The sequence below is a fragment of the Trifolium pratense genome, linkage group LG2 (assembly GCF_020283565.1).
Source record: "Trifolium pratense cultivar HEN17-A07 linkage group LG2, ARS_RC_1.1, whole genome shotgun sequence".
In the NCBI taxonomy this organism is placed as follows: Eukaryota; Viridiplantae; Streptophyta; class Magnoliopsida; order Fabales; family Fabaceae; genus Trifolium; species Trifolium pratense.
Window position 1 is genome coordinate 31,733,855 of NC_060060.1, and position 22,207 is coordinate 31,756,061.

Here is a 22,207-nt window from a genome sequence, read left to right on the forward strand (position 1 = left end):
ATTGATACCTAGGGCACAAGTCATTTTTTGTCATCTGCTGATGAGCTCTCACTGCATTAGTAAGTAAGGATCCATGAACCAGCTTTCAAAGAATTGTGCGAACTCGAGTTGGTCCTTGCCATTGCCAAACCTGATCAAACAAAGAATGAGTATTAGTAATATCATTATTCATTCCACTAATAAGATTGTAAGCTAAACAACTATTCATCTAGAAAAGTAACACCCCTATAATTTTTCAGACACTCAAAATATAACATCTTTATACCTCCTTCGCATTATATACAGCCTATATTAGTTTGTACATCTATTAACATCCCAAAAAAGGATTTGGATCCCCTCATTTGCGGTAAGAGTGCAGTTTTTATTTTGTGAGTGTGAGGAAAAAAATTAAGAATAAAGAAATGATGATGAAAGAGAAGAAAATGATGAGAGATAAAGACACATAAAATGAATAGGAGAGAGGGGACCGAAGAGAAAAAACATGAGAGGATCCAAATCCCCTAAAAAATATGAATAATTTTAATTTGACAAACATAAATGAGTAACTCTCTTACTTCTTTTCATAAGACTCCACCCCATAACACAACCGTTATTCCCACTCCACAAATGTTGAACGGATCACCAACAAATCCATTTGGACTTATAGTCTTTCCACACGTCTTTTTTGAGCATAACATATATTTATGATTTGGAGCACACAAATAAAGAAAATTACAGATTTATGCCTAAAATGACATGTAAAAAAGAAGATAAAAAACTAAATCATAAATTAAGTTCAGGGACATAACGAACATAATTGTGCTAGAGAACAAATGAGAGACGATGGATGACAACTTAATGTGCCTTGATGACCAAAAATATGCTCATTTTATAATATTTTTGGAGCTCTCCTGAACTGTTCCATTTTATTTTTTACGATCTAATCAGTTCCATAAAATAGCTCACATGTTGTATCCAATGTTTTTTGTGCATGAATAGTAACAATTCTCAATCAATATGTTTTTTTATAAGCAATGTTAGTTGTTAGTATTACAAAGTTATGTTAGTTTTTTCTTCCTTTGCTAGGACTGACCCTGAACCTCCTCCTCATTCAACACATAGTTTTAACCAGTTGAGCTACTACTCATTCCACCCAAAATTCTCAAGCAATATGTATTTTGAAGAATTAAATTATTATTTTTTTGTCCGGATGACATTAAACAGTGGGATAGAAATTCAATTCGTTGTTTTATCACTTTATGATCTTAGCTCGGCTAGTTGGGACTATGTGTTGAATTTCTAACGTAAAAGTTAGTCCTAAAATTCAAAATTCTATTTTTCTTGAAGCTCCACTCGATTTGGCTAGCACCGATCATTAGAGAAATTATGTTCGTGTGGATGAGTAGATCGCTACACTTTGCTCGTGATAAATAGAATTTTTTTCGACATCTCCTTGACGCTTCAAGAGGTAAACACATGAATCCTTTTAATAATCTAAATCTTTAGAAAAACCCAACAACGTGCATCAAACCTTGTTCCACTTATTCAGCTGATATAATTCTAAACACTATGCTACTTAAAAAAAAAAAAAAAAAATCAATCCTCCTTCCTTAGAAAAGGGTGGTGTATCTAGTAAAATATATTGTTGAGGAAGCCCAATCAAAATAAATAGATTAATTAATATTCTTCTATAAATAATATTAAATATTAATATTAAAATTAATAATTCATTTTCAGTATATTATCAACGAAGCTTTAGCAATTAGCACTGTGAATGAAAGAAAAATGGAGATATCAATATCATCATCAGCAGTTGCATTTAGTATGGCGTTTCGATGCCATTCATCATCATTTTCAGCTTCGTCTTCTTCTTCTTCTCAAACGCGCTTATCTACAAAATCTATTAAATTCGCTAATTCTAAAACCGCAACAACAAAATCACCCAAACTTCAACTTCAACATGCTTCCAACTTGAACTTGATTTCTACTCTTACAAGGTACTATTTTTTATTCTTCTTTTCATCTTATTCAATCTTCACTTCACAATTTTTAATTAATTGCTTATTAACAGAGTAGGAGATAAGTTGTCAGTGAAAGACCTCAATGCTACTTTGCACCACTTTGGTAATTCAAACAAATTTAACCATATCTCTCAGGTAATTGCTGATTCTTACTAAGGCTTTGTTTGGATAAGCACTTATATATGTTTATGTATAAGCTATTTTTGTAACAATAGATTTGGATATATAGAGCTCAATATGTAGCTTATAGCATAGACACTTATTATGATAAGTGCTTATGTATTAGCTATTTCTAAATGACAAAAGATAAAATAAAGTTAAATTGTTTTCGTATACGCTATAAGCTGTTTTCATAGGTTATCTTGTAGAGTTTAGAAAAAATAAGTTGAAAACAGCTTATGAACATGCCATGAGCTGTTTCCATAAGTTCTCCCACTGAGCAGGATCACAAATGCTAATGCCAGTAGTAGATAAGCTCAAATAAGCTAATCCAGACACGCCAAGTTAAATTGTTTTCATATAAGCTATTTCTGTTAGCTCTTTTAATAAGCTATTTTGGAGCGCTTATGCATATGACAATGACATAAACTGTTTGCATAAGCTATTTCTGTTAGCTCTTTTAATAAGCTATCTTGAGGCGCTTATGCATATGACAATGACATAAACTGTTTGCATAAGCTCTTCCAAACAATCTCACAAGTGTTAATGTCATTAGCCCTACATCATTCATGCATTCGTACGAAACTCATTTACCATGACTATTGCATTTGCTGCAGCTTTTTTTATGGATGCAAGAGAACAAGAAGCTTGATGTATATTCTTATTCCCATTATATAAAGTTCATGGCCAATAAACTCGATGCTTCCACGATGCTAAAACTGTATAACAACATTCAAGATGAATCGGTGAAGGACAATGTCTATGTATGTAATTCTGTTCTCAGTTGTCTAATCAAGAAAGGCAAGTTTGATACCGCCATTAAACTCTTTCAGCAGATGAAACAAGATGGTCTAGTTCCGGATCTTGTTACCTATAGTACTGTATGTAATTCTTTCCTCCATTGTTTTGTGTTTCTTTAATATTCTCTGCCTGCTTTTTATTTCTTATCTAAAAATTGACTTTTTATTGTTTGGTATGCACAACTAAAAATATACCGTGCTGATTTTATGATTCAATTCTTTATTGCCTAATATTTTTGTTCTCATACCCAGCTTATTGCAGGTTGCGTTAAAGTAAAAGATGGATATCCTAAGGCACTGGAGCTAATTCAGGAATTGCAAGACAATAGAATGCGAAAGGACGATGTAATTTATGGGGCAATAATGGCAGTGTGTGCTTCTAATGGTAAATGGGAAGAAGCAGAAAACTATTTTAACCAGATGAAGAGTGAAGGTCATTCTCCAAATGTTTATCACTACAGTTCTTTGCTAAATGCTTATTCAGCAAGTAGAAACGTCAAAAAAGCTGATGCGTTGATTCAAGATATGGAATCTGAAGGGTTAGTACCAAACAAGGTTTGTTTTCCTTGTCTTTTTACAAAATTTAAGACGAAAATTTGTGACAAGTAGTATATAATACATGTGGTTTTATATATATAATTGCAGGTAATTTTGACAACCTTGCTGAAAGTGTATGTTAGAGGAGGTTTGTTTGAGAAGTCAAGAGAATTACTAACCAAACTGGAATCTTTGGGTTATGCTGAAGATGAGGTAATAGTAACATCTGAATTGAACAACAAAAGGTTGTTTTTTCTGTATCTGAAATGTTATTAAATCATTTCATAGCATTATCCATACTATTTTGATGCCTAAATTTAAACTAATATCATAAAATATACATCCTTTTAACCTTTTCAATGTTTTTCTCTTTTTTAATGTCTTGTTTCACTAGTTTGGATGTGTATGCAGATGTCATACTGTTTATTGATGGATGGCCTAGCTAAGGCAAGACAAACGCATGAAGCCAAAGTAGTTTTTGATGAAATGATGAAAAAGAATGTCAAGTTTGGTAAGTTTTCGTTTAGAGTTTCCTTCAATGAAACAAAGCACCATGTGCCTAGAAATCTACATAAACTTTTACTTATTCTGAAGGGATTATTTGACTAGTCTATCTATTTGAAGTGACCAAATTATAACAAAGTATTAATTTTCATCTGCCATATATATTTGTTTCAGGTTATCTATTTATATTTTTCGCTATGATGGACTTGAAAGACTCGAATCCTTTAATTGGTTTTCTAGTATTTTTTATCAAATCTATTTTCTCCATTAGGTATATTAGTATATAATACGGCTGGTGGGTCTTTATGTAACATCTAAAGCTTACATATGGGCATTATTAGGCATCCACTTATCAGCTTAAGCTTTTAGAAGAGTTGTCTTTAATAGCTTCATATGTAATGGAGATCAATAAGAGTTCTGCAAATATGTTCACATGTTTTCCTTCTGTTTCTATATTTGTTCCACTGTTTGAATTTCTGCTGGAATCTCTATTCTTGGAGCTAATAATAGATATACGGAAAATGCTAACTAGAGCCCCAGGGGCACTAGTTAAGGAGCCTAATATAGTAAAATGGTCTTGAAACTTGTGTAATCCATCTTTTCAAAATATAAAAAATGTTCTTTTCAGTACAAAATTTACCTCTTAGCATGACCCTAGATATATCATATCATAGTAACTTTTAACTGAGTTTTCTATTATTATTAATTTTTTTATTATTAAAGCATCAGTTCTAGCAACCCTCCAAGATTGGGATCTTTAACGTGGTAATAATTTAAAATTTTAATTCCCTCATGCAGATGGCTATGCTCACAGTATCATGATATCCACATTTTGCCGAGAAAAGCTTTTTCAGGAGGCAATGCAGTTGGCCAATGATTTTCAAACTACTTTCAACAAATATGACGTGGTTATAATGAATTCAATGCTCTGTGCTTTCTGCAGAGTAGGTGAAATGGAAAGTGTGATGGAAATACTAAGAAAGATGGATGAGTTAGCAATCAGTCCTGATTACAATACCTTCAATATTCTAATAAAATACTTCTGTAAGAAAAACATGTATTTATTAGCTTATCGAACCATGGAGGACATGAACAGTAAAGGCTATCAACCAGCGGAGGTACACTATTTTATTAACATATTGATGTGTTTGTATGAAATCTGACTGTAATACTTCGTTTTAATTGTTTTATGACTTGTAATATTTGCCAACATCTGTTTGCATCCTTGTCCAGTATTTTCACAATATTGATCCTTGGTGTATGTTTGTGCTTTCTACAACTATATTTCCTGCTGAATGTTATTTGATGTTCATCGTTATTTTATTTTCCTTATCTCAATGAAGGTTTCTGTGATTGTTTTTCCATCTATTGTCGGTTTAGACTTAGAGACCAAATAAAATTTCTAATATGTTCCTCTATTAATAGGAGCTCTGTTCTTCTTTAATATACCACCTTGGTCAGGAAAGTGCTTATTCAGAGGCATTTTCTGTTTACAATATTTTGAAATATAGCAAGAGAACAATATGCAAGGCACTTCATGAAAAGATTCTGCACATTCTCCTAGCAGGAAAGCTTTTGAAAGATGCATATGTAGTATTCAAGGTATTCCCGCAGGTTTTAGGAGTGAATAATTTGTTTCTTTCTTGTAGCATTGTAGTTCGTCTGATGAATCTTATCCTAATCAGGATAATGCAATATTTATTTCTGGTCCCACCACAAAAAAGTTCGCAAGTGCATTTATGAAGTCAGGTAACATCAACTTGATCAATGATGTTATGAAGACACTCCATAGTTGTGGCTTCAAGATTGGTCAGGTAATAATCTTGCTAGTATTGCAATTTGAATACCGTTATTAGTACTACAATTAGTTCATGGCTTAATTTTCTTTTTCTTTTTAAAAATAACCACATCCACACTAACAACTACAACTAAATATCTTGTCACTGCAATTAAACTTAATTTTTTTATTATAGTTTGAAATTCCTTTTGCTAATATTCATTAAATGGATTCAATTTGAATTAAAAAAAATATTAATTTGAATAAAAATGTTCAAATTAGAGCAACTGATTTAGTGGTCAGCTGGGTCCAAGTTGAAACATTTTCAGAAGATTGTAGCTAGGATTAGAGTTTTATATTGTTTCAAGTTTTAACTGTTCACTCCAAAATTAATTATATCCTCCCTGGATGCAGGATTTATTTGAGATGGCTGTATCACGCTATTTAGGTCAGCCTGAAAAGAAAGACTTGCTTCTACACTTGCTACAATGGATGCCAGGTCATGGTTATGTGGTTGATCCATCAACAAGGAACCTAATCCTCAAGAATTCACACTTATTTGGTCGTCAGCTCATTGCTGAAGTTTTGTCCAAGCAACCAGTTAAGTTAAAAGCTAAAAAATCTCACTAGATAAAGCTCGCAAAATTTTGCAATTGATTATATAGCCTTGGTTTGTACTGATAATTCGATCCTCTTTGGTTCCCAAGATCTATAGTACCATGCAACCATAGATTGTCTCACTTAATTTTTTCCCTTATTTTTTTTTATGTTATGGTAGATAACCCCTGTAGTTGTACACCTAAATTCTAATGGATGTATATAAACAGATGTAAATGTATCATGTCAAATAAATCATTTACTTTTTTGAGCTCTGGTCAATAACCTGTCTTGGTTTGCAAATTGAAACCCCACTTCAAATGCTTATGTTGAAATTGAACTGTATGTGGTTAGTACTACACTGACAATGATAAATATTAAATAGACTAAATGAAGGATATAAGGGATGATCAACATATTCCTGCTGTTTATTATGGTAGACAGAAAAAGTAACTTATAGGAAAATGCTGATTATACCGGCAAGACAATAAGGTATAAATAAGAAAATGAATAAGTCATTAAGTGCCCAATTTTCATCTTTGTTGGTCCCTTCAATACTTCTTGAACCTATACAATAACTTCAACAGTCAAACACAGGTATCTCAACTGGATATAAATGGATTCTATCCGACCACACACTCCTTACATTTGGATCAATATCAGAAAGGCACTTCCACACTGCACTGTTGCACTTGAATCCACTTCCAAACCCAATTTGCCAAACCTTATGTCCTTTCTTTACTCTCCCTTTTGCCTCTAAATAGCTCAGTTCATACCACAGAGATGAAGATGAAGTATTACCAAATCTATATAATGCCATCCTTGAAGCCTCTCCATCTTCCCTATGCAGCTTCAGATTTTCCACTATACCGTCTATTACTGTCTTACCACCTGCATGAATACAAAAATGCTCAAAAGCCTTCTTGAAATTCGGCACATACATTTCCCTATTCTCCACTGCCCAAATTTTACTGCGAAGCATTGACAACACATATTGCAGTTGCTCGGAATAAGGCAAGACAAGAGGCCCTAAGGTTTTTATGTTGATCCTCAAAGCTGAAGCAGCTACACTTAACAACGACCGCGAGAGGGAAACGCCTACAATATTGTTTTCATCAGGTTCTTGATAAACAGACTGATATGCCCTGTCCTTTGATCCCAAATGTGTTCGCACAAGATGTTGAAGCTTGTATTTGGCTATTCCCCTGTCTTGATTTTTGTTGGATAGTAAAATTGCTGCTCCTCCCATTCGAAACAATGCATTCGCAATAAGCTTGGATTTTGTATTGCCGGTATAACCATTGGGAGCTACAGCCTCCATGCTTAGAACTAAAGCCAGTGAATTTTTGTGAACTTTTAGAAGATCTTTGACCAAGCTTACTGAAAGCAATCCAGCACTGCAACCCATTCCACTTAGGCTGAAACTCTTTACGTTACTTCGAAATCCAAACTTATTAATGATGGTTGAGGTAATGCATGGTGTGGGACAGAAAAGGCTACAATTTGATACAAGGATGTCAATGCTCTTAGGATGCACATTGTGTTTCGTAAGAAGATCGTTGACGATTGTGAAAAGAACCATCTCAGTTTCGGCTTGTGCATGCTTCATAGAAGTACCAGGAGGGAGCTGATGAATTGATTCTGGCCCGCAAGCCTCGGCTCCGATACCGGATTTCTCCAATACTTTGGTATGAAATTCTATGATTTCTTTGTCATAGTTGCACAATTGAAAGTGTTCTATGAAATGGGAATGAGGGATTCTCAAATTATCAGGAGGTAAATAACAAACATAGTCAATAAGGTAGACACTAGTGGATCTGAAAAAAATGTAAAGTAATATGAAAATTAATGCTATCGCTGCAATTGATTGTGTAAATGTGATTGAACCTTTGGATATGACAAATAGGTTTAAGAAAGAAGAGTAATTGTGCAAAAGAGCTTTCATGATGATAAGCTTTAACTTAACCATTTGAAGTTTGGATTTGGTATATATTTTAGTTCAAATATAAAGAACCAGCTTATTTTAGTGTAAGTAGAAGGAAGTTTTAAAATGCAACTGTTATATGCATTTCTCATGCACTGTGTCATTCCCCCCTTTATGTAACCCAAATTTCGTAAACCAAAAATTAAGAATTGCTTTTGTATATCAAAACACTTGCAATTTTTTGTTGTTTCCCTTTTATCCCCCCAAATAAATGCATTATTTTGGGAAATGCAAACCAATCACGAAGTTTGTGTTTTTAATAGGCCATCATATCACAAAGTTTGTGTGAAATAACCATATGAACAAATATTTGGTTTTATTATAAAGAAGTACGGAGTGAAGTGTCAGGAGGTAAGAAGTGAACATATGTGATTCATTGATTGCATGCAGTCACATAATGGTTTTATTGAAATTGAAGGATCCTATAAAAACTTTTTAAAGTTTTTCTTTTTAAATAAAAATTACCAACTTTTAACTTTAAATCGTCTAATCTTAATTGGACGGTCAACATCCTAACAACTAAAAATAAATAAAGTCTAGAGGAGTTAAAATTATATTCAAAACATTAGTAAAGGATACTCCCTCCTAACTTGAGGTATTTTAGCATGTGATTGACAAAAAACTTCAAGAGCGTAATATAAGATTCATAGAGGTGAATAGTGAATTGCTTATTTGTGTAGCAAGCTTATGTCAACAAGATTCATTTTTTTTGCATTTGACAAGGAAAGATTGATTAATTTGGCTCGATCTAGTGATCAATTTTCTAATTTACATGGAATTAGTATTGATCTTTCAGGAATGATGGCGGAAACTAAAAACACATTGCTTATCCAACGGTGTATTTACTTCTAAAGTTAGCATTACTTTTGCTCGTGGCAACTACAATAGTAGAAAGGGGTTTCTCAGCAATGAGTTTTCTGAAGAATCAAACGGGCAACCATATAGGGATGACTTTCTGAATAATCGATTGGTCACATACATAGGGATTGATATATTTGATAATGTTGAAAATGAAAATATCTTGCAACACTTTCAAAATATGCAACGATGTAGAGAGCAATCGTAATTTTTGAACATACATTGGTGTTTTTTCTTTTTTTTTAATAATCTCTAACTTATTTGGTTGAGTACTCAGTGCCATGCTGCTAATAATGAATTTTCCTTTGCCCAGCCCCCCACTCCCCCCACACCCATATTTCTTCCAGCACCCATGAAATGCGAGTCATTAAATAAGAACCATTATAAAGTTACACTATTTTTCTTTACGCAAAAAAAAAAAAATTGCACTTAGGAAAACGTTTTCTTAAATAAGTTTAAGGGTAAAATTGTAAATTTGGGGGTTTGGGAGAAATATGGGGAAAAAGAAAAAAATCGCTAATAATTGATGTACCACTAATATTAACACTTCACTTATGACTTATCCATCATGGAATATTTCACTATCCGATTAATTAATCATGTAGTACCAGTAATTATTTCATTGTTCAAAGGTGCTAGGTTTGGTTGATAAATTTGGGTAGTATGTTATAAGTCATAGGTTCGATTCTCAACTTCATTGTAAACAAAAAAAATCAAATATTCGAATAATTAATCATATGTAGTAATTATTTCATTGTCCGAGTAATTAATTGTATGTAGTAATTAAGTGCTATGATCAGCAACATATTAGTACAACTTAGTATTTGAACATGAAAGTAAAGCACCATAACACACCACATTGTTTTATCATGATTTTCTTAGTGGTAAAAACACAGTAATATGATGCAAATGCAAACGCAGAAAGGCAATTTATGTCATTTTTCTTATTGATATTCTAGTACATTGTTTGCAACAAATCCCATACTACGTGAAAGGAATAAGTGAACCATATTACAGCCATTTGGCAAAAATTCAATCTTGGTTGCACAAACTTCACTACACTCCACAAAAATTATTTTCTTCGCCTTTTTTTTATGCATTGGTTGTTAATGGCTTTCTTCACCTTTTCCTCAGGATAATAATCACCTAAATTTTTGCCGAATGAATCTTGATTACACAAAAAACATACTTATCATAAACACGCAAATACAAAACCTAACTTCACTACACTCCAACAAAAATGGTTTTCTTCACCTTCTCCTCAAGATAATAATCACCTACTGTAAAGAAACAGAACAAGGCATCGCCGTGCTACCCGTGCCTCTCATGCCGCTTTAAGGCTTCTTGACAAACGCTCATAGTACTGCCTTTGCTGCTCTCAGAAGAAAAAACTTATATAAATTTCTACAACTAATTTATCCAACATAAGATATCAGATTTCACAAGCAAAATAAATTTACAAGAATTAACCGTACCTTGTCCGACACGGATGGAGAAACTTTACTTAGTGCTACTTCAAAATGACTTGTCCTAATGGTCAATGATTCACAAGTTGTCTCAATTGAGGCCAACTTCTCATCAAGAGCAGCCATTACTGCTTCGTTCATCTGAATACACCAGAAAATCAGCAAATTCCGAAATTTACTTTCCATTTTTTCTTATAGAGCAGAGATAATACTAAAAATCCAAAAAAAAAAAAAAGTGTAGATACATACCAATTCTGCAAGATCAGCACCACTAAGGTTTTCACATGCTTCCATTCTTCCAATGGCACTCAAATCCACACTAGAATCAATATGTTTATTTCTTGCAAGAGCTTTCAAAATCAAAACACGGTCGTCTGGACTTGGAAGAGGAACATAAAGCAGTTTACCAAACCTGCCAGGCCGTAAGAGAGCGCGGTCCATCACCTCAGGCCTGTAAAATGAGACTAAGTGAATACAACAAGATGTGGAAGTCAAACAACTAATTAGAGATCATGAACCAAAGGTACCTATTTGTTGCACCAATCACAAAAACGCCTCTCCGCTGCTCAGCGCCATCTAACTCGATAAGCAACTGCAATTTCATATAATTGTCTCGTTTTATTCATCTTGTTATAATGAGTAAGAAGTCAGTGTGACCATTTTTATTTAGTTCCAAAAAGTAGAATTTTTTTGACCTGGTTCAATAGTCTTTCAATAACCCATCCACCTTCTTTACCGCGTTCAGTAGTCAGAGCATCAACCTGAAAATGGCAAAAGTCAAATCTTACACATGTTTGAAACTTACATTGCAAACAATTTTACAACAAATTTGGTTTGTTGAGTATTCATATAAGCCCTTCTTCATAGACAAAAGAAATTAGTAACTGAGTAAGAAATTAGACTAAGACATTGTTTTTCCAAATATGCACAATGATCGCTACATATGCGGAAGAGAGTAACATAGGAAGTTATAGTTCACAAGTTTGAAATCAAACGATTATGTGTTGATATAATATAGGGAGTTAACCAACATTTTTAGGAAAAGAGAACTACAAACCTCATCAAAAAACAGTACACATGGTGCACAAGTCCTTGCACGATTAAACAATGTCCGCACTGCAAGCTCACTTTCCCCAACATATTTATTTAGAAGCTCAGGTCCCTAAGAATTCAATGAAAACAATTCAAATATCCAAAAAAAAAATGCTTCATTCAAAACAGCAGAACATTTTCTGTAAACCAAAATTAATGATAAAAGTATGGAATATTTAGACAGACCTTGATATGAATGAAATTAGCTCCAGCCTCATTGGCAACAGCCTTGGCAATCAGTGTTTTACCACAACCCGGAGGTCCATAAAGCAAGAATCCAGATTCAAGATTCATCCCAATTCCCTGAAATGGTTAAATCCAATAACACAGATCAGTGAAGTTGTGATATACAAATTACCATAATTTTCAGAAAATAGTGAAGACAAAAATAAACAAAATATATAGGATCCTCCATCAATTCCTTTCCCAAACCACTTGAGAACAATTATATCCAAAAGTGAATGAAATTTTGGTAGAAAATAAACAAAAACTCAGCCAAGGATTATTATTGCTGAAATTGAGTGATCGCAGTTTACTTATTTACATCAAGACAGAGATGACCGGAAGGTCCGGCATCCAAAGGACTAGTATCACCCCCTAGATGAAAGAAAAATGTGTTTCCAGTCCCAAGCCTCAGCTATAATCCTCAACAACACAAAACGGATTCCCTACCACGGTTCTCTCACTTCCTCGAAAACCTATTTACACTACTACTACTGCTACCTCACCATAACAAATCATCTCTCTTACAACAGTCTTGGATCCAACAGAATTTCTTTCTCATATTTAACTTACACCTGGTGGTCTGGGATCGTTCCTATGGTTTGGAATTACATAAATCCAAAACATGCAATGCACACCCTTTATTTTATTCAATACCTTTTTATTTAGAGCTATATCTTTCTTTTTTATATAACAAAGAGAAAAGCTCAACTGAATGATTTGGCTACATAATGGAGACAATCACAAAGATATAAAAGTCAGTTTGCTTAGTATTAAAAAATTACCTCATAATACTCAGGATATTTTATACGCCTTACAATGTAGCGATCAAACTCATGCCTTAAAATATCAAGCCCACCAACATCTTCCCATTTGACATTAGGAATGGAAGAGAACCCTTCTCTTCTTGCTGAAGGTTGCACCATTTTGGCTGCTTCCTGTAAATTCCCAGATAAATATGATTGTCATATATGCATGTATATGTTAACGGAAAATCAAAGACTAGAATACAAGAATAATAACAGCATTTTTATCCTTTGTATAGAGAGATAATTTTTATTAGAGAGAATAAAAAGTACAGGATAAGATATCCTTCTAAACACAGGATAGTAATACAAATCTAGAAAAAGGCTACAGGGGAATAATAATGACAAGTAAATAAATCTAAAGCACCTCAAAATCAGACATCTTGATAGCAAGCTTATTTATTTCTTCAGGCAACCAAGGTTCTCTCCACCAGCCTTTTGTATTCTCGCTCATGAGATCTTGAGATAATTCACGTTTCCTTTCATCAATTATCCTCTTCATTGCCAGATTACCAGCTTTGTTAGCCAGAGCTGCCAAATCAGCACCAACAAATCCTGGCGTAGACCTGGCTATTTTGCGCAGATCAAATGAACCATCAAGTTTAAGATTGCGAGTAAGCACGGAAAGGATCTCCTCCCTGGAAGATTCGTCAGGAACGCCAACCAAAAACTCACGATCAAACCTACCAGGCCGTCTAAGAGCAGGGTCAAGAGAATCAGGCCTATTTGTGGCTCCAATTACAAGAACATAGCCACGAGGTTCATCAGAACTCTCCGGCTCATCCATGGAAGTCATTAACTGGGTCACAATTCGTTTCTCCATTTCACGCTGTAAATTCTCTCTTTTCGAAGCAATTGCATCAATCTCATCAATAAAGACAATTGACGGAGCAGTCCTTTTTGCTTTATCAAAAAGCTCCCTAATATATTCTTCGGATGCACCTAAGTAAGAAAGAAACAACTATTCATGTAAACAGTTCTGATACATCCAATAGTATAAGTGAAGCATTGCCAGTCACTGGTTTGCAAAATGCAGAACATTCAGCAGTTGCCAGCTAAATAATTTGAAACTCCATTCTTAAACAAAGGTAATGAACACATTTTAGTATACTTTAGCTTAAGAGTGACCTAAAGACCAAGCATCAGTTTGGATAAATTTATTCACAATTACTATCGAAAAATAAATATTAAAACAATCTCGTAATAACTAAGAGTTTCTTAAATCATAAAGTCACATATAACATAGCCCAATTGATTCAGAAACTATCATCTAACTTATCTATGTCTATTAGCACTTTCATAAGCCAATAATCATATAATTCATAAATTTATTTAAATTGCAAACTAAGCTTGAGAGTAACAAAAGCGGCAAAAACTAAAAGCTAATCCAAACTGATCCTAATTGAATTAACCACAAATCAAAGTTGGAAGGTTGGAGCAATACCTGAGACTCCAGAAACAACCTCCGTAGCCGAAATATGATGAAAAGGAAGACCGGTTTCATTCGCTATAGCATGAGCAAGTCTAGTCTTTCCACAACCAGGTGGTCCATGTAACAAAATTCCAGTCACCGGTTTCACTCCCAAATGTCTAGGCAATTGAGGATTGCACAATGACACAATATCCATCATCAATTCTTCCAATATATCTTTCATCCCACCCAAATCCTTAAACATTGGACCCTCCTTCCCTTTCATCTCAACAACACCAACACCGCCACCACCGGCAACATTAGAACCCGTACCCAAACCCTTCAATCGTATCTTTGTAGTCCGATACAACTTCGGTGGTTCACCGCCATTCCTATTAACAGTAATAGTAGCTTTACTTGAATTCCCCATATCCAATTCGACATTCTTTTCCTCCGCCACCACCACAGGTACCGTTTTCGCCCCTGTATATGAATTTCGCAGCATGTCTTTCATCAAATCAAAAGCAGGTTCAACTTTCTCACTATAAATCGCGTCCTCTGAAGTCGAAACTGCACCGTCCTCACCATCTTCACTGTTATTGGAAGCAGGTTCGGAGGAAGATGATGGAATCTGCTTACTCATCCTTGATTTGATATGAAGAGATTCAATTTTCTGCAATCGAGCTTCACATTCATCGGTAATAATATCCTTACGTCTCTTTCGAGAAGAATTTCGATACTCTTCTTCATCATCATCGTCGTCATCTTCGTCGGCGGCGGCATTGCTTTTCTGGTTAGGTTTCCGTGAGGGAGTATTATTGGAGAATTGAAGAGCATCGTTAACAAATCGAAGGAGTTGTTGGCCCTTAGTTCGGTGGTAATCAGGGTAATTGGAGCGAAGATGATCGACGATTTCTTCGGGGGTTGTGTACTTTGATTTGCATGATTCAACTCGTCGGCGAAGAGCAAATTGCAGAGACCTTCCTCCTCCTCCGCCGCCACCACCACCACCGCCGTTGTTTCTTCTCCCCATATTCTTCTGCTTCTTCAGTCTCATAAACAAAAACAATTATGAGTTTTGAGAGTGTGTTTTTTTTTTTAAATTACGTTATGTGAATGTGTTTATAATTTACTAGGGTTTAGGCACTAATCTGTGTGAACTATAAAGGATTTAGGTGAATATTTCAGTTTTTTTTTTTATATCAAATATTTCAGTTTTTTTTTCTTCCGTTTTTCGCTACATAGTATCTGACTTAGTCTAATCTGATTCGAGGATCTGTGATTCCAACTCATTTTGATCGCATTTGCGATAGATCGAATTGTGGTCCTCTCTAAGTCGCCAATCACCACTAATGTGTTCTTCCAGTGCCGCTTCTCGGAACAAGTATGGAGGAAAATTTGTTGTTGGATGCAGGTAGCCCACTTTAATTTTGAAGGAAAGTTGCATCACTTTAACTTGGTTGGTGCTTTTGTGAAAAGTAAAAAAGGGTCAAAGTTTCGTCATTTAATTTGGCTCGCTACAACGTGGTGTATTTGGCGTCTTCGTAACGTCATATTTGGGGGAGCTTTGCCGAGTTTGAGTTCTCTTGTGGATCAAATTATCTATATCTCATGGTTTTGGTTTTTAGGTAGAGGTGGGTGTAATACACTAATACCATGTATACTTATGTCAATTGGTGTAATAATCTCATAGCTTGCCTTGATAGCATCTAATGGCGATTTTCGAATTGTAAGGGTTGAGTACACCTTATACTCCTTATAATTTAATTTTATTTATAAAAAAAAAAAAAAACTAGATCAACTAAAAATTGATAATATTTGTTGAGACTGTGATTAAACACAATATAATTAAACTTGTTCTTTTCAATCTTTTATTTTTTAACCGGACAAACACCACAAAGATTCAAATTTCTCAAGAAAAATAAACAAAGTTTCTTCTTTCTTTTTGTTTCTTCTAAAAAAAGGCTAAGAACTCTTCCATCTCTCTTCTATAATTTAGGGAAAAATGCAAAACGAAATTAGAATTGTTTTAGTTGTTTAACTTAATTTAAAGTTGTAAATAAGTTTTGTTTAACTTTTTTTTATGTCAAGTTATTCTTTTTTTGTATCTCAAGGTAATTCTTTACATTTATAAACTTTAATAATTTTAATTAAGGCAGTTTTAGTTCTCATCTATATTCGTCACTAAAATATTTACTTTTTCTTTTACAACAGCAAAATTCTTACTTCATCATTCAAAAAAAAAAAATTACATCGTCAATTCTTCTGAGATTGTGGCAATATCTTTGAGAGTTTTTGTTTTTTTTTTTTATTACGTTATGTGAATGTGTTTATAATTACTAGGGTTTCGGCACTAATCAATCAGTATGTGTGAAAGGAGTGTGGTTATGGTGCATAAGCCCAAACTTATGCACCATGCATAAACTTGCTTCCTACACCAAAAGTCAGTCCAAGCCCAAAATTAGGCAATCCATTACTCGCGCGCCCCCCATATACTACCTCATTACTTGCGCGCCCCCCATTTGCTTAGCGCACCCCCAGTTTTTTTTTTCTAGATTTCTTGTGAGCGCCCCAATTTTTTTTTCCTCCCCTAGATTTCTAGCGCGTCCCCAATTTTTTTCCCTTCTCCAAACTTCTAGCGCACCCCACCAAATTTCTAGCGCGCCCCCCGTTTCCAGTTAAATAATAACTTTTGTTTCTTTGAAGTATATATTATAAAAATCTATTTTTAATTAATTTTCGTCATACACCCCCTCGAAGCCCAACATAATAACGAATGGTTCATGTATATATAAAGCATACTTGTCAAACATACAATTTAATTTTAAGTTTTATCAATCATAATCACAATATAAATAAAATCTCATACATTAATTACATATATATATCGATTTTTCTTTAAAATAAAAAAATGATCGAATCCAATATCTCATGCTTACTATCCAAATTTTTTTCAACTAAACTAACCCTAATTGCTTTATATGATTTTTTGTTTTATGTAGCATGGTTTTGTAAAATGGTTATGTGATGTTTTACTTAATAACAATGGTTTCAATGTATAACATTTTGGCACTAATGCCCATATGAAACCATTTAACTAAAATAATGGTTTCAGTGTATAACGCTATGAAACCATTTAACTAGACTAATGGTTTCAGTGTATAACATCTTGAAACCAAATAACAAGACTAATGGTTTCAGTGTATAACGCTATGAAACCATTTAACTAGAATAATGGTTTCAGTGTATAACAGTATGAAACCATTTAACTAGACAAATTGTTTTAGTGTATAACATCTTGAAACCAATTAAAAGGACTAATGGTTTCAATGTATAACATCTTGACACTAATGCTCATATAAAACCATTTAACTATAATAATGGTTTCAGTGTATAACAGTATCAAAACCATTTAACTAGACAAATGGTTTCAGTGTATAACATCTTGACACTAATGCTCATATAAAACCATTTAACTATAATAATGGTTTCGGTGTATAACGTCATGAAACCATTTAACTAGACTAATGGTTTCAGTGTATAACGGTATGAAACCATTTTTGCTGTGGAATGGTTTCAAAGAGTTGTTCTCCAAAAACATATTTAACCCTTAATAAAAATTGTGAAATAAATTTAAATTTTTAAGACGATATAAAACTGAAGAGAGTGAGGTATCCCCAACCGTTCCAAATAATTCCAAATACCCTAAATAAAATTTTGGGAAAATTTTATTAATATCTTATATTTATAAAAACATATTTACCTCATTTAATTAACTAAATATAGTTTCAGGTCTCAGAAAAATACAAAACTGGTCCCAAAATTCTCAGAAAATTATTTACTATTTTTATGTAAAAATAATAAAAAAAATTGGAGTCTCCTTGGCACCGCACGCGTCCCCACGCGCCGCCAGTGAGAGTGGGCGTGGACGCGCGTCACTGTTCATCATCTTCCTCACCCATTTCCTGCAGAAATGGGTCACGACGACCCGGTTCACCGACCCCGTTCGTTCTCCCTCAATAATCAACGAAACTCAACGTTCTTTATACCGTTTTGATCGTCGTTCGATTTTATGAATGTTTCCGGTATTAATTTTCGAAATCGGTGATCGAATCGCATGTAAAATGTGGCCGAAATTGAGTAAGCTTTTTGTTTTCATTTTTGTGTTTTGTTACATGCTTGAATTTGTTGGTGGTTGTGATGCTCACGCTCGTGATCGTAGTGGCGATCAGAATGGTGGTCTGATTTCAGTTTGCGAGGTCACGGTGGCTCCGCCTCTTGCATAGATCGTGATCGTAGTGGTGAGTGTGAGCTGAAGAAGGCTATGATTAATACACGTGTAAAGAAAATCTAATGGTTGCCAAGGCCTTATGCACTGTGCATAAAAAGACCCTTATGGATATTAACTTTTGCCGTGTGAAAGGATTTAGTTGAATAATTTTTCAGTTTTTTGTGTTTCGGTTTTTTTTTTTTTAGTTCCCAACATCTACTTGGGTCAAAAATATTACTTCTTCCGTCCCAAAGTATAATATACAGTTGACCACTGTACGCCAATGTACAATTGTGATCACTAATATCTCTAATTGTCTATTTGTAAAAACTATAACAACTTAATATTTTGAAAATACTCATCAAAACAAATCAAACAATATCTCATATGTTGTACCAAAAAAAAAATCTTATATGATAATGTTTACATCTATATGTTATTAAAAAAACACGGTCAAAACAAGATAAATAAATAGTACATTTAGTCAAAGTAAGTTTTATATATTGGGACGGGGAGGGAGTAGTATAACACTAATTGCAAAAGATTAGTACATGATGAAACACATGATAAAATGATACATGATAAACGGGAATGTATTTTCTTCGTTGACAATCCCCCTTGAGGAAATAAAATGTTGATTATTATTATTATTATTTTAATCATTAATAGATGTAAAGTATATCAATGCATGAATTTAGACTAACTTTAGTCCAAGTTCATACATTGGTTTGCGTAATTTTCTTTCCTTCCACTTTCTTTTCATATAACCAAACGGACCTTAAAGCACATTTAAAAAAAGAAACGAAGGGTTTTGATTTCATGGGAGACAAATTTAACCGGAGACAATATCTTCACATGATAAATATAGTGGGATACAAGTGGTAGATACTTGAGATTCTGGATTCGAATTTCGATCGGTGCTTATGTAGAAGTATTTGTTAGAAGAGATGAATTTAGTTACCTCGAGATGATTAGTCTCCACATGTGTGCGGAGAATACCATTGATAACACGTGGAAGTCAAACATTGTTGTTTTTAAGATAAAATTACTATTTGAAGTATGCCTAACATAGCATGACCCTTAAAAAAAATGATACATGATAAATTCTTTTGAATAATTTATTATAGTGTACCAAGAGCATTTTCAATAGAATGAACGTAGCATTAGCCTGAACTTAGATAGTTACTTATTCTTGAGTTCTGATGCGTAGCTTGTTTTTTCATTGGAGTTCGCTTACATGGTACATTGCATTGCTTATTTTGAACTAATGTTACTTGAAGAAACAAATCAAAAAAAGTGGGAGATTAATAATTATTCATTACTTGAAGTCAGGTATAAGTTGTTTATTGTGTTATCTCATTGGAGTAAAATTGTGTAAATTACTTATAAATTGTTTAAATCTTAAGTGACAATTTAAACTCCAAAAATTAATGTCCTATGGGATAAAAAGTTGTCTTGGAGTTTAATGAGTGTCGAATTTTTTAGCTTTTATTTGACCTCTTGCTTCATAATTTATTCAATCTTGAAAATAGTTATAAAATCAAACACAATAGAACTTTTTTCTTTTCAATCTCTTATTTATAAGAGAAGGAAAATAAGAAATAAGAACTAAAATTAGTTAAATTATGTAAATATTTTTAAAGATGAAAGATTAGATTGACATGAAAAAAGATAAATAACATATTTGACTGAGAAAATAGGATACACATAGACAATGTAGAGTAATTTTACACCGTTATCTAATAACAATCGTATTGTGTAAAATTAGTTGTAGCTTTAAATGGACACCATTATTTTTTATTTTTTTTGCTAAAACAAAAACTCTCCGGATAGTTATAGATCATATTTTTGGAGTGTTAGAATATACGAGTTCATGGATTTTATATGCATTATCTCATAAAATTGTCTCTTTATTTTAATATCCTCATCAATCTCTTTCATCTTTTCATCTAGTATGTAGAAATTCATTACATCTATCTTAAATTGAAGCACAAATCAGCAACAACATCAATGGTCCCTAAGGTACCTCCATGACTACAGTGGTGCAAATTTACTCATTGTGGAATTTGGTAGGTTTATTGGTGGTGAGGCGGTTGATGGTGGTTAAGTGGTGGAGGTTGTTGTATATGGCAACGATAAGGGTGAGCTAGAGTATGGTTAGGGAATTTGTATGTCTGCTTCTATGGTTCTGCCTATAGTTTTATTTTTTTTGCTACTCTGTAAATTTCTCACAAGAGAATGTACTGCTTTTGATTTGTGTATCCTATTTGGTCGATTGGTGATTGTGCTTGCTATGTTATGTTGTTATAGGAAATGAAAGGATGATCACAATTTAGTCACAACTAAAGTGGCTTAGGCCATTCAATTTTTCCATAGTTCTAATAGTGCATGTGGCGGAAATGATGGAAAAGAGACAATTTGGATGGCGGACAAAAGAGAGAAAAGGAAAGGGAGACAACATTTTATCAACTACGTACAATATGAGTTTGTTCATATTAGCTTGTCCCTAGTTCTATCGTAAACAATTTCGATAAGGGATCACCCTTGAAATTATAACTAAAAATTGCCCAAGACACTAAGAACAATTGACCAAATACCCAAAAGAAAGATTATTATTTTCTTCGCTTTCACGACAGAGACAGAATATTTACATCGATTTGACAAAAACAAAAGAAAACAATGCAGAGATTTGAAGCATGTCTATCAAAGATGGTTCGCGGGTAAAGATTACTTCATCGGTTCATCCAGTCTCAAATATAACCAAAACAAAACAATGTTTATTGGTTTGAAATATAAGCACTTTCTTTTGTCAGATTCAATGTCATTATTTTCCAATAACCCTTTTACCCTCGTGGAACGTTTCCATGAAGAGTTATTTAGAAAATAAAATCACCTTTCTAATTGGTTATATCACTACTATACACTTTAAATCTTTGAGTATGCATGTAGGTTTTCATTGTGGTGTGTTTAGCAAGTGCTTACAAAACAATCAGAATCCTAAATTTTCACTTGTACACTCATCATGTGTCAGTATTTCTTTGGAGCAATGATGAACATAGACTTGACATACTAAAGTAAATTCAGATTTTGTATGTTAATCACCATTTGTGCCAAACAGTTTTGTCAAACTTTCACTCCTTTTAAGCTACTATCATTTTCCTCCTAATGCTCGCCTTATGTTTTTGTCTAGCTCATTGAGTGGTATATTAAGAAAAAGACAATATGGTCTCCAGAATGCTGATCTTGATAACCTTCCTGTGATTCAAGCTGGTCATCGTATGAGAATTTGCAGAGAGAAAATAACTGGTGAAATCACATATACGAAGCGACTTAAAATTAATTTGTGACAGGAAGATGCGCATATATGGTTTAATTTTTGACAGGATGATGATACTACTAGACAAAACAGAAAGAGCAGAGATTAAGAAGTGAAACCTTGTCAGCATGTCAGCCATTTCACCTCTTTAATAATTTCCACATTTCCACATGTTTTGTGCTCTTCATAAGCTCTAATCAATAAATGCTTGGGTGCCATCAACTTCCACAGATGATTTAAGGATGTATTTATGTTGATAGGGTGAGCACAGCTGATCCAATAAGTTTAACAGAGAATGAGCACACCTTGTCTACTTCTGATCCAACATAAAGTTACTAAACCCACGAAAACAGACCAGTAAGCATACACAACGTAGATTTTTGAATAATAAATGTGATAATGTTTGAA

The 22,207-nt window shown here is 33.6% G+C and overlaps 3 protein-coding genes across 3 annotated transcripts; 1 reads left to right on the top strand and 2 right to left on the bottom strand.

Moving 5' to 3' along the window:
• The first annotated feature begins 1,706 nt into the window (after window positions 1-1,706).
• LOC123910447 (pentatricopeptide repeat-containing protein At1g10910, chloroplastic-like) lies at window positions 1,707-6,656 on the top strand. Its single transcript, XM_045961548.1, has 10 exons — window positions 1,707-1,976; window positions 2,051-2,135; window positions 2,777-3,040; window positions 3,212-3,514; window positions 3,605-3,709; window positions 3,908-4,007; window positions 4,799-5,118; window positions 5,426-5,602; window positions 5,686-5,814; window positions 6,192-6,656. The coding sequence occupies exons 1-10, from the start codon at window positions 1,765-1,767 to the stop codon at window positions 6,405-6,407; spliced, it is 1,911 nt and encodes a 636-aa protein (XP_045817504.1). The 5' UTR covers window positions 1,707-1,764; the 3' UTR covers window positions 6,408-6,656.
• Window positions 6,657-6,867: 211 nt separating this feature from the next.
• Window positions 6,868-8,329, bottom strand: LOC123910449 (3-ketoacyl-CoA synthase 7-like). The gene has a single exon (XM_045961549.1). The coding sequence runs from the start codon at window positions 8,317-8,319 to the stop codon at window positions 6,955-6,957; it is 1,365 nt and encodes a 454-aa protein (XP_045817505.1). The 5' UTR covers window positions 8,320-8,329; the 3' UTR covers window positions 6,868-6,954.
• A 1,788-nt stretch (window positions 8,330-10,117) lies between these two features.
• LOC123910450 (cell division control protein 48 homolog C-like) lies at window positions 10,118-15,386 on the bottom strand. Its single transcript, XM_045961550.1, has 10 exons — window positions 14,247-15,386; window positions 13,170-13,744; window positions 12,782-12,934; window positions 11,961-12,077; window positions 11,740-11,844; window positions 11,378-11,443; window positions 11,210-11,274; window positions 10,932-11,133; window positions 10,692-10,823; window positions 10,118-10,588 (listed from the first exon to the last, which is right to left on the bottom strand). The coding sequence occupies exons 1-10, from the start codon at window positions 15,268-15,270 to the stop codon at window positions 10,541-10,543; spliced, it is 2,487 nt and encodes an 828-aa protein (XP_045817506.1). The 5' UTR covers window positions 15,271-15,386; the 3' UTR covers window positions 10,118-10,540.
• Between the last annotated feature and the right edge of the window lie 6,821 nt (window positions 15,387-22,207).

Excerpts from the sequence above, each read along its gene's own strand:
- LOC123910447 (XM_045961548.1), top strand. The coding sequence starts at position 1,765 with ATGGAGATATCAATATCATCATCAGCAGTTGCATTTAGTATGGCGTTT. Across the intron at positions 3,515-3,604 it reads AAGGGTTAGTACCAAACAAG|GTAATTTTGACAACCTTGCT; the intron begins GTTTGTTTTCCT and ends ATATAATTGCAG. Across the intron at positions 5,603-5,685 it reads ATGCATATGTAGTATTCAAG|GATAATGCAATATTTATTTC; the intron begins GTATTCCCGCAG and ends TATCCTAATCAG.
- LOC123910449 (XM_045961549.1), bottom strand. The coding sequence starts at position 8,319 with ATGAAAGCTCTTTTGCACAATTACTCTTCTTTCTTAAACCTATTTGTC.
- LOC123910450 (XM_045961550.1), bottom strand. The coding sequence starts at position 15,270 with ATGAGACTGAAGAAGCAGAAGAATATGGGGAGAAGAAACAACGGCGGT. Across the intron at positions 11,845-11,960 it reads CTAATTTCATTCATATCAAG|GGACCTGAGCTTCTAAATAA; the intron begins GTCTGTCTAAAT and ends TTGAATTCTTAG. Across the intron at positions 11,134-11,209 it reads GTGATTGGTGCAACAAATAG|GCCTGAGGTGATGGACCGCG; the intron begins GTACCTTTGGTT and ends CTCATTTTACAG.